We start from the raw sequence: 12,890 nt of genomic DNA on the forward strand, positions 1-12,890 counted from the left end.
TAAGAGCAGCATTAGCCTCATGAAGGAAACCAGCAGCATTGTAATTGTCACTTCCTGATTTTACATTTGTATATATGTATTTTGTATTATGATTTTAAATTTCTATTGATGTTTGTATCCTTGACTAGACTGTGAGCTCTCTGAGGGCAAACATTTGTGGGTTTTTTTTTTCGTTGTTCATTTTATTTTTTATTACCATAACCCAGCTTCTGATCTGACGACAAAATTAGAATTTTGATGAATGATTTGAGAATGACTATAGCACAGGATTTCTCTGGCATCTAACCATCCTTTGTAAAGACCCTTTCATTTTTCTGACTCTTTTGATCATAATCTTTCCATATTTCCTGAAATAATTTCCAGTTCCTGCTTTTTTTTCTCCTGAAAATAATTTTTTCTTGCTCTATGGTCCCTATGACCCTAGTGCTTAGAGTTTTCTTTTTTGGTCCACCTTGTAAGATTCCTTTCCTTCCTTCCCTTTTCTGTTAACCATATAAGTTATTAATTAATGAGCAGTGGAGTTTTTATTTGTTTTGTTCTGTTTTCCAATCAGGAACAAAGACCTAAATTTTGGACAAAGCTTGAATAGACATTGACAAAGCTTTTTGTGCTCTACCCAGAAGCAAGGAAGTGAAATCCCGGGGAAGCTGAGCATTTGGTAGGAAGATGAAAGGGGCAGCAAGCCCACACATCTGTACCTTAAAGGTCAGAATAAGGTGGCTGAACTGAAATAACGCCTCTAGGTCCAATCTGATGCTGACATGATCAAGACCTGAAGAAAAATCCAGAAAGAAGGAATCAGTGATTTTGAGAGACACCTATTTACCACATTAATCCCTCAAGGTAGCTTGTCTATAATAAAACCCTTTGAAATTACATTACATTACAACACTGATTCCCAGTCTTTTACAGTGGTTTCCCATAATGCTCCATTCCCAGGAAAAGGGCTATTTGAGAGCAATATAGGGTGTACTCAGACTGGGTACCCCTGCATGTTATGGTGGCTGTGCCACTGCCACTGTGTGGCAGTATTACCAACCGCCAAGGATGTTCCGGAAGTTTCCCATAGGTGGTAAGCTGCAAGTGGTGGTGGGAAGGGAGGGCCGGGTGGAGGAGGGGAGCTCATCTCTGCTAGCACAACCTGACCGCCATGCGCATAAGGGTGCGCTAGCAAACAGGAGTGTGGTAAACATCCATGCATCCTTTTCTTCCAGCGTCTGCATAATCATCAGTTGGACTAGTTTTATCGTCACTTAGCATAAAACACAGCCTGGAATGTTCCCCTGGGAGTGAGAACCTGCGGCTCCTCTGGGACTGAGAAGAAAGTACTATCCTGGTCAGGGCTGCCCTGAGAGACTTCTACTTTTAATTTTTTTTTTTTTTATGTTTTATTTATTTCTAGGAGAGAGAGAGAGAGACAGCATGAGCAGGGGAGGGTCAGAGAGAGAGGGAGTCACAGACTGAAACAGGCTCCAGGCTCTGAGCTGGCAGTCAGCACAGAGCCCGACGCGGGGCTCGAACCCACGAACCGCGAGATCATGACCCAAGAGAAAGTCGGACGCTTAACCGACTAAGCCACCCAGGCGCCCCTACTTTTAATATTTTTAACCCCATCTACCAAACACAGTCTCATTTCAACATGTACTCAATATTTAAAAAATTAATAATGCTTTATTTTGCTACTAGGAATGCTTAAATTTTTTCCAGACTACATTTTAGAAACCTGGAATGGTTTTGTACCGTAGGCACAACTCAGTGTGGATTAGCCATGTTTTGAGTGCCCCATAGCATGTGTGGTGAGGGGCTGCCTACTACACAGCAGCTCTGAGAGCAGTCAGCTACTGGGCTGCACCGAACGGGAGGCAGTTTTATTTGTGACTGAATCACTTGGGCGGGGGGTGTTGCCACTGAGAGGGCAGCCCCATTCCTGGCTCTGGGTCAAGGGCTCCTCACCCTTTCTGGAAAGGAGATCGCCTTTCCCCTCTGGAAAGTTCTTGGCTGAGAACACTTGTTCTATGTGATCAGCTTTGGCGGAGGGGCACTCCCGTGAGGCCATGTGCAGCAAATGCTGGACATGTGCGTTAAAACAGCTGTTAAGCAAAAATTGAAGGCAGGTGGCTATAGTGGAGGCATCATATACATGCACTGAAGAGGTCCAAGATGAACTGGCATTTTAGTAGGTACCAATCACACTTGTCCAATGGAAGGCATAGAAAAATAGCCTCATATTATGCTTGCCCTTTATATTATGATCCTATACATTTTGATTATTCCCACACCCCCCCTAATGCTCTAGGACCCCCTGTGGGAAATAGGTTTAGGCATCTGAAGAGACTAGAGGGATTGTAGCCTAAGGACAACATATAGAGATGCAGCAAATGGAATCATCTTGTGGGGTAAGGGTTCCAGACTGGTGTTGAAGAGGGGCCATCATGAGTGAGCCAGCCTACGTTCATTCAAGCACGTAAGGCCCATGTCTGAGTTGGACATAAGGAATTCCTTTTGGGTCCCGATCAGGGCACTTAGGAAATATGGATGGTCAGGGCCAATGTGAGTTTCAATATCACAACTGTTCACGAAGAGAGAAGAGCATTAAGTCCAGGCAGAAAAGAACTTCCGCCAGGAGCCAACTATCCTTTCAATTCAATTTTTATATTAAAATATTTGGCTTGCAGCAAGACATGAAATGCACTTTTCTTCTCTCCTGCATATGGTGCCGAAGGAAAAAGTACATGGCAGTAACTCTCGGATTTCCCCTGGCGGTGTTAAATCCATTTACAGGAGTGTGTTTTATATTAGGCTTAATGTACTGGCACCTCATAAGTGTCCTGATGTTTTTCTTTACAAAGAGCAAACGGACGCTCAGAGATTTTCTTCCCACGCACGGAAAGAGTGAAGCTTTCAGAGTTATGTGCTTAAAAAACACTTGGATTTCTCTGAAGGAAGGTCGTCTTTCCTGAAATGAAAATTAAGTTTGTTCTTATCTGGCTTTTACATTGCTGAGGGGATGCTCTTCCATTCCGGTATAAATCCTTGCTGTGAAATTGTTAAGATCGTACAGAAAGACATCTGATTAAAAATGTAAAGAAACGGAAAACCTGGAAAGGAAAATAATCGTACCATTTTCAGCTTGCCACCATCTCTTCTCTCTCTCTGGTTCAAAACTTGTAATGACGTTCTCAATGGTGTGGCTCTGGGATTGTGTGTCTGGGTCATATGGAAATCTGGAGTCACAGATGAAACATTTTTGTTCCCCCTGGAAAAGACCATCATTTCAATAAAAAAATAAAGACCCATAATGACTTATTGTTGATCTCAATTTGGAAACAAGCTGTACTTACTATATTTGTCTTTCAATCCGGCTAAAAATAAAAAGCAGAGGAAATAACAAGACATCAATTTTTCCATCAACGGGGGTTAATATACAATGAGAAGCGAAATAAAAGTTAGGACCTAGTGATTTTATAAATTTGTACATGGGGGTAAAAATGCAAATTTATGTGGAACTAATTTTTGTCTTGTATAAGAGACAAATGACCTGGAGGTTATGTTACACTGAAGGGAAATAATCAGGATACGTTCTTCGAGTAGGGATTTCTTTAGTCAAAAAACACCCAAATATTTGGGAAGAAATTAATGAAAGACTCGGCCACCAGGTGATCTGCAACCATCCTTTTCTTTCTCTCAGACATAGTTTTTGGCAGAAAAATTTCCATGACCGTGCCATGTGGAGTTTGTAAAAGATTCTCACTTTGCCTCGCTTCCATGTGGAGTTTGTAAAAGATTCTCATTAAACTCATAACAGAGAGGCTCACACTCTTGTCTTTCAGACCAGAAGGTCCTATTAGTGAACTGGAATTACTTTACAATGGAATGGCCAAAAGTGGCCTTTGAGTTTGCCTAATTCAGCGCACCCGTTTGTAGCTGTACATACTTGAAAGTCCCAAGGAAATCCCCAAAGACTTCCAAAGGACTGCCCGTGGCCTGCACAGTTGTTCACGGCTACTCCTTGCGGGACTCTAGAGAAGCATTTTTGCAAAACTTTCAGGGAACGGGGGGCTGTTTATTCCAATCCTCCACACCGGAAGTTGCCTGTAACAGCAGTCACGCTGGTAGGTATTCAGCAAACTCTGATTTGATATCCTGACCATGGCTTACAAGACCTACGCCCCCTGACCAGGACCACCTCTCTGCCTTTCGCTCTATGGTCTTCTCCTGATTCACTCAAGTCTAGCGACACTCACTTCTTGCTCTTTCCTGAGTTCACCAGGAGCTGTACTGCCTTCCACCTTAACACAAGCTGTTGTCTGCTCCTCTCCCCTCCAACCCTTGAATATTCCTATCTCTCGCTCCTTCTCTTCTTCCGGGTCTCTGTTTAAATGCCATCCTCTCAGACAGACTTCTGTCTAAAATACCACCACCTCCCCACCCTTGTGACTTCGGCCACTCTCTATCCCTTACCCTGCTTTATTTTGTAAGCTGTTATCACCACTTGAGACTATATTCTACAGCTGTTGGATTATTATCTGTCTCTGTCATTAGAATTTAAGTCCAGTGAGGGCGGGGACTTTATTTTGTATAAGGTTGTGTCCTCCTGACCAAGAACAGTGTCTCGCACATAGCAGAGGCTGAACAAAATTTGTCGAATGAATGCACGGTGATTTTGATGACTATTTCAGCTAGAGTCTTTCAAAGTAAGCCAGCCTTTCAGGAGATCCATACAATCTTTTTAGAATCACTGGCCACTCTCAGCCTTATACCTGAAAAAAAAAAAATTCCCTCTTGAAATTAAGGAGCAATGGAAGTGAAACCTGTTCTGCATATGGGGAGGCTTGTCCCAGACATGTCCTAAAAGAGCAGCAGAAGCCTTACGATTCCATCAATAGGGGTCAAGACATCAAAAGATGTCCAGTTATACTATGGAAATTACTGGGGAAAATGTTTTAACCTTGGGGCTTTACTGTAAATATCTTAGTAGCATAGTCTTTGGCTAGACTTCCACAAACATGGAAGTCTCAACTTGGGTAACGTTATGGGTCAATGTTGATTTGAAGCTTTCAAGGAGAATGTTTTGTTTGGCAGTAATTTTTTAGATAATAGATGGGGAAACAAGTCCTTCTCTGTGATGCACAAGTGTTTAAGTAGACCAGTATGTATAGCCCCACCACTTTGTAAGCCTGAAGATATCTTGAGATTCTTTTTCCTCCACCAACAATGGGAAATCTTTCCCAGATTTTGAGATTTGGGACTCTCGAGGCAAAAGAAACCTTGAGGTTTGATTTACTTCTATTTTTGGTGGTGTGACTTTGAAAGACAGGAGTATTAATTCCTAATCATTGCCAGAGCACATCATGAGTTGGCTGGGACAATAGTAAGCAAATGTCAGTCGTTTAAGAACCAGAAGGGTAATGCTGGTGTTGGAAAGTTTCTAATATTAGAGTTGAGAACAATTTCTTTGTCCAGAGGACCTGGGATTGGAAAGTCACTCAAAGGGCCCTCCATCCCACCTGGCCTAGAGTTGAACAAAACTTCTAGTGTCATTTCCTCGCGCCCGCAGAGAATTTGCCTTCTTATACAAGTACTTCCCAAACTTAGAACAGTGCTAAGCCTTCAGGTATTGTCTCCACTTATTTATAATCATCCTCTTTTACTAGAAACCAATTAGAATAAAATACAAAGCATTTCCCAGAGACCTCGAGGAATTGCTTTAAATTAACAATACGTGGAAAAGCCTGGGCCTCTAACGTCGGGCTTCTGTCCAACTTCCTGCCTGCACATCCTCTCATTTAAGGGGTTGACGTGATTGCCTTGGGCTTTTTCAGCAGGTATGATACTCAGATGACCTTGGATGCTTGTTGTCGACATCCAGCACGGAGAAGAAAAGTAACTGTAAAGCAGCCATTTAAAACTGGTCTTTAAGGGGGAGATAAAAAAGTTCCAAAAATCTGTTGACACTGGGATCTCATGGCTTTTAGACAAGACAATTGCCAAGTGGCTTTGTGAGGCTGGCAGGCAATTGATTCAAAGTTCACTACCACCCCACCTCCACCTAACGCAGGAGAGCCAGAACCCACATTCAGTGTAATGGCCTTGAGACCCTGAGGGATCTTTGATCTTCACTGCTGGGTCAATTAAATTCACCCTGAGTGAGTCCCTAATGCAGCTAGGTAGATCAGTACGTCGTAGAGTACTTCCCTTTGAAGATGGAACCAAACAGGTGTTTCTGTCCAGTTCTAAAGGTAAAAGGAAATAGATGCAGCAGATTGTCCCGATTTTCTTATTAATCAAGATCTCCTGGACTTGGAACTGAATCGCCTGTGCCTCTCGTATTCAGGAAAGAATGATGTGTCCTCCTTTCGTGGTGCCCAGCTGGCCCCCGCCGTGCTTGGAAAAATCTGTCATCGACTCAATAACGTCCCAACAAATAAAGAACCAACCCACCTCAGGGTAGCTGAGGATGCAGTATTTCTGGGCTCCGTCCAGCCCACAGGTAGAAGAAGCCATGAGCTGTGCACTGCGACCCACCAGGAGGTCGCCAGGGGTGGGATGACAGGCACCCCTGCTGCATTCATCGTGGCCTTTCGTGACACTGAGCAACCCTTGAACGCAAAAGACACAGCTACTTAGAAGGCAGTCTAAGGGTAGCAGAGGGCTTCAAGGAGCGACTGGTTAAGTTGGAAGTTAATAGCCCATTCATTTTCAAAACCAGTTCTCTTAATCGTTAGGACCATCCGGGGGGCGCCTGGGTGGCTCAGTCAGTTAAGCGTCCGACTTCCGCTCAGGTCATGATCTCACGGTTCGTGGGTTTGAGCCCCACGTCGGGCTCTGTGCTGACAGCTCAGAGCCTGGAGCCTGCTTCAGATTCAGTGTCTTCTTCTCTCTCTGACTCTCCCCTGCTCATGCTGCCTCTCTCTCTCTCTCTCTCTCTCTCTCAGAAATAAATAAAAAACATTAAAAAAAAAAAAAAAAAGACCATCCTGTTGTGGACGCTGTTGGTGCCCCTGGCCTAATGGAAATCTCTTAGCCTGGGAGGTTATACCTTCTGCATTCATGTCTCCACCTGGGCCAGTCTGTAGCCAGGGACTGATGGGTACACTGTTCAAAAGGCTGTGGGACCACTGGCTCAGGCTGGGATCAACTCTGTGGTACAATTTATGTTCAGAATCTTTCATGGCAGGAGGCTGACGCCTGACTCCAGCTGGGGCCACATCCTGTCTCCACTTGCCTCACTCCCTTACTCCTCAGGGCTCTCCCTCAACAACACAAATCCGTGTCTCAGCCTCTGCATCTGGGAAGCCTGACCTGAGACAGCCCCATGTGCCAGAAATTCTCTACGTGTCATTTGAGGGCAAATAACAAAGACTAGTACACAGACCCAAGGACAGAAAATCTCAATACAGCTTCTGCTACCTATTGTTCTAACCAGTACAAAATCAAGCAGAGAATTTAAGAAATCCCTGGGAAGTAACTTTCTCGTAAAACCCGTAGTTTCAATTGGCCCCCTTTATAACCTGGATTGTTGGGTTCAGATTCACCACAGAACAGACCATGCCCCCTTGGGAGTCCAAGAGCCACACAAATACGTCCAACTGATTTCTGAGGTGCAAAGGCAGGTCAATGGAGAAAGATTAGCCTTTTCAACAAGCAGCGCTAAAGGAATTGGAAATCCATAGGCAAAAAAATGAACTACTTCCGAAACCTCACACCTTACACAAATATTAACACAAAATGGGTCATGGGCTTCAATGTAAATATAAAACTGTAAAGCTATAAAACTCTTATAACACGTAGGAGAAGGTCTTTGAGACTTTGGACGAGCTGAAGAATTTTTAAGGTTGACAAAAAGAACGTGATCTATAAAAGGGAAAAATTGGTAAATTGAACCTCATCAAAATTAAAACTTTGTGAATTGCAGTGAGTGGGAAAAAATCTTAATTTTTTTTAATGTTTATTTCTGAGAGAGAGAGAGAGAGAGGGAGCGTACAGCGGGGGAGGGGCAGAAAGAGAGGGAGACAGACTCTGAAGCCGGCTCCAGGCTCTGAGCTGTCAGCACAGAGCCCGACACGGGGCTCAAACTCACAGACTGTGACATGATGACCTGAACTGAAGTCAGATGCTTAGCCAACTGAACCACCCAGGTGCCCCCCCCCCCAAAAAAAAACCCCAACTCTTAAATAGTTATACACTACATGACTTCATTTCTTGAATGACAAAATTATAGAAATGGCGAATAGGTTTGTGGCTGTCAGGGATGGGGAGTTAGGGGTAAGGGTGTGGATATAAAAGGGTAGTAGTAGGGATCCTTGAGGGAATGGAGCTATTTGGGATCTTAACTTTGGTGGTGATCACATGAAAAAGTTGCATAGAATACACACACACACACACGCACGCACACACACACACACGAGTGCATATAAAATTGGTGCAATCTGAATAAGGTCAAGGACTATAACAGTGTCAATTTCCTGATTGGGATTCTATACTCTTGTCATGGTAGATGTTACCATCCAGGGAAACTGGGTGAAAGGGATATGGGATCTCTCTGTATTATTTCTTACAACTACATGAGAACCTGCAGTAATCTCAAAATAAAAAGTGAAAAACACAAATGATCCTCTGTCCCTTCAAAACTACCTCAGTGGCCTCTAGATGGTGAACCAAGTAAATCCCCCACTAAGATCTCTCTCTCTCTCTCACACACACACACACACAGACACACACACAAAACCCACTCTTATATACTTTACCCTTGAGACATGAAGATTTATGCCAAGCACTTATCCCAGCAGACAGGAGGGAGAGGGATGGGCAGAAGATGGAAAATTACTCCCATACTGTGCAAGAAGCTTGGTTTCTCTCCAGTTTTTTTTCAGTTGTAAAACTATAAGAATTTTTTATGGCCTTGTTTCACATTTGATGGATTTCTTTCCTTCAGCGTCCCCTCCAAAACCATAAGCTACTGAGAAGTAATACTTTTTCTCTTATGTCCACATTCCCCACATGAACTATTCTATTCTTCTGGTCATTTTGTGATTATCATCAGGCATGAACAACACATAAATCATAATCCTATAGCTAAGAATATGATACAAAATGTCTCCTTCCATGCAGGTTACCAAATATCTATTTGGACAAGGAATTTTCCATCTTCAGTCTCATTGCCAAGATTACTATTATTCTAGAACAAAGGTACAGTACTGCTTTCTCCTTCTTGAAGATAGATAGGTGACGAAAGTGAGCTCCATCACACACTTTCATTTCATTGGATAATAAATGATCCCAGTCTGGTTAACATGGATTTTTCCTTTTATTCACCCAACAACCCAAACCTGGATCTCCGTTTATTTCTTAAAGTTGACCTCTAAGATAAATAACGAATCAGAAGGTTGGACTCTTGTAGATGGAGACTTTTTAAAACAGGTCAGGTATAAAAATCTCTGCTAATGCTACGCGTGGATTAGCTAAGACTTACCTTCCAGGGATGTATTCTTCTCGACAAGTTCCGTCCTGAATTCTTTTATTGGAATTGCTGCCTTAGAGATTTAACATGTTTTTATAACCTGACGTGGCCTAACTTGTTTTGATCAGGTGTGTACTATTCAGAAATAAAATATCCCAGGACGTAGGCACATTGAATGATCATTCATGTAACATTCTAAATGCAAATATGAATTTCCAGCCTCAAATACTTGGCCCAAAGTGGCTGGAAACCAAACAGTTAAAGCTTCATGCCTGAACACAGATAACCTTAGCAATACCCTGCCTGGCTTGAAGTTTTCAACTGCCAGATTATCACATTAGCAACGGGTTGGAATTGGTTCAGAAAATAAAGGTGCTCATGCCTTTAGAGAATCAATGCGTTCCTCGAAGATGACATAGAACTTGAAGATACGATCTGATTAAACACCAACTTAGGAGATCTGGTCATTTAAAGAAAAGGTACAGCAAATGTTCTGTAAAGTGAAGGATCATTTTGTAGAAATCATCATTATTATATAATCTCTAATTTTGTATATCGTTCTCATTTTCTTAAACACAGGTGATGTGTTCATATACTTCAGAGGTCACTTCAGAGTTCTAGAGGCTGTAAACACACATATACGCACACGTAAGAACACTTACAAAGAATGCATGTTAGATAAGGTTTGTACTTTGTGCCCAGTTCCCAAAACCTGGGGCCAATGCACATTTTGTGGTTCTTTTCCCTAACCTTCCCTAGTCAGAATGTAAGACAAACTGTTTCGATAGGCTCCAGTTTTCACGTAAATGCCTATGGTTGAACCAGAAAACGTCTGAGCAATGACATGGGATTAACCATGTATAGTAGTATGTCATGGTAACCATGATGTTTTAGTTTGACCATAGGTGACCCTAGAGATTTGGGCTGGTCAGAGTAAGTTTACATTTAGAAACCCAGGATCTACTGCAGCGAGGACTTTTTCTGCCCCAGCTAATTCAGGTTTGAAGATCTTTCATCCTGAGAGAAGGGTCTCCCAATTGAGGAGGGATCCCTGAGTCACTGTGCAGTGGCTTAGCATTCTGGCAAGGTGTCAGGAAGTTATCCTAACGGAGGTTCAGCAACCCCCAGTGGCTGCTTCTGATTTTGGATACTGGTTTAATTCCAAAGAGAGCATCCAAGGCAGATACAGATTGCAACAACTCCTCTCTGGCTGTCTGAGGCCAGATCTAAGCTCCATTGTCCTGGGGGACACAGTGTAATCAGTCTCTGTTCCCACTGGCTTGCGGCTCCCCTCTCGGGGGCAGAGAATTTTCAACAGAGAACAAATGAGCATTTCTTATTTCAAGGTATTCTTCTTTCCTCCATCACCAGCAAATCTAACAGGGAGATTGCCTCAGGACTTGGGAATTGCAAAATGAGAAAATGAGATTCTTAAAGTTTGCTGCCATGAAGAAATTCAGCATGAATCTTTGAAGAGAACATTCTAAGCAATTTAGTTAGTACTTAGGAACCAGAAGCAGGCCGGTTATAGAAAAGTCAGGATCAAAGAGAATAATTGTTGGAAACATCCTCTCTATGACTAATGTAAATTATTCTCAGCTTATTACAGACAGCAGAGGCATGGAGGATTTAGCAGAGCTGCCGCTTACTCAGAAGAGGGAATTTTGCCTGTAAATTCTTCACAAGCAATTGTGTCTCATTTCGGGGACAAGAGCTACTTTCAAAACAGACCTATATTTAAAAGTTGAAATGCTTTATATTTGTAAGTTAAGAATCTGAAAGTATTTCCACGTTCTTTAGTATCTTACTTTACTTAATTATCTGCTGACAAGAACATATTTCATGAAAGATGATCGAAATAGCAATGTGTGGATAGTAAACACGTGGGAGTGGAAATTTCCAGTTGCTTGACACAATGATACAACAGAAAAACCACGAAATATGTAGTAGTACAGACAAAAAGAGGTGGATAGGTTTTAAAATATTTTTTCTAGATATTTTAGAAGAATTCAATACAAGCAGAAAATGGATTTTGACAATGACTACTCACCAAGGTGTAAAAAAATGGTCAGTGGAAATTGCATTCTTTCGTCAGGAAATGATTAAATTCAGTTTTTCTAGGCAAAAAAAAAGGTTAAAGTCAGCCACTGATAGAATCAATGACGCCATCAGTTGTCAAGGAAATTGAAAATTTGTCTGACGATTCTTGAGTAAGAAGACACAAAGTATCTACGGTGCCCAGTTCTTTCAAACTAAGAGTGCATAAAACTTTCACCCATATTTGCCATTTTTTGAAATCAGAGAATGCAATAGTTTGTAGGAAATAATGTGAAACAAATATAATTTCCTTTGCATATTTTTAATTTAATTAATTATTAAGTAGGCTCCACTCTCCGCATGGAGCCCAATGCGGGGCTCAAACTCATGAGATCATGACCTGAGCTGAAATCAAGTGCCGGATGCTTAACCTATTGAGCCACCTAGGTGACCCTGCCAAATTGTATTTTAATCTATGTTTGTCCTCTTGTTATTTAGAAAAAAATTTTTACTTATGCAGTTAATATGTAGTCATTATTGAAGAAATAAAAAATAAGACAGGCAAAGCGAAGGAATTATGATCTGTACCACCACCACCGAGGGAAAAGTGGGTAATATCTCGCTACAGCTTCTTCCATACTGTTTCCCTTGCATAAAAGTATTTCTCAGAAATGATATCATGCTGTACGCTTGTTTCAGTCGATGCGTCCTGGACATCTCTCTGTACCAACAAATACGATTTCACATCAGTAATATTCAACCTAGTGAGGGCCATCAGGATCACCTAGGAGCTTGCACAGACCAACCCTGTGTCCCCCTTTGTAGATTCCTTCTAGGTAGAGGGCCCCCAGGTCACTGTGTGGGGCACCCTTAGCAGCTGGGGGGAGGAAAGAAGGTAAAATGCTCTCTTGTGCCAGTATTTTAAATTACTGGATAGATTCCTCTGAATGCAGGAACCAGAATTTATTTAATAAGTATCCTATTGGTTGATGCGTACTTTGCTTTTAATATTTTCCTGTAGTAAATAATTTCGCTAAATCTTTCTTCACATCCTTAATTATTCCCCAGGATATGTTAAATGGAGTGGAAATAATGGATCCAAGAACGTGTGTGTATTTGGGTGTCTGTGTACATACAAACATATGTGTGCATATAAAGAGCACATATATATATAAAGAGTACATATATATGCATATATACATACTACGCACATGAGCGTGTGTGTGTGAAGCTCTTGATGTTAGCACATGAGCGTGTGTGTGTGAAGCTCTTGATGTTACTGCCATGTGCAAATTTCATCCCAATATACAGGGTCACCAACAGCCTATGAGAAGAGCCACTGACTTGAGCCCTTCCCAACACTGGGTATTATGAAGTTTTAAAGCTTTGTCAA

The 12,890-nt window shown here is 42.0% G+C and overlaps 1 protein-coding gene across 1 annotated transcript in view; it reads right to left on the reverse strand.

The window, feature by feature from the left end:
• Positions 1-11,544, reverse strand: part of LAMB4 (laminin subunit beta 4) — a 94,830-nt gene extending 83,286 nt beyond the window's left edge. Inside the window, 4 exon segments of the mRNA XM_039247246.1 lie at positions 699-772; positions 3,121-3,256; positions 6,442-6,599; positions 11,511-11,544. Coding sequence (XP_039103177.1) covers positions 699-772; positions 3,121-3,256; positions 6,442-6,599; positions 11,511-11,544 — 402 coding nt within the window.
• Between the last annotated feature and the right edge of the window lie 1,346 nt (positions 11,545-12,890).

The sequence above is a fragment of the Hyaena hyaena genome, unplaced genomic scaffold (genome assembly GCF_003009895.1).
Source record: "Hyaena hyaena isolate Hyena2069 unplaced genomic scaffold, ASM300989v1 scaffold_294, whole genome shotgun sequence".
NCBI lineage: Eukaryota > Metazoa > Chordata > Mammalia > Carnivora > Hyaenidae > Hyaena > Hyaena hyaena.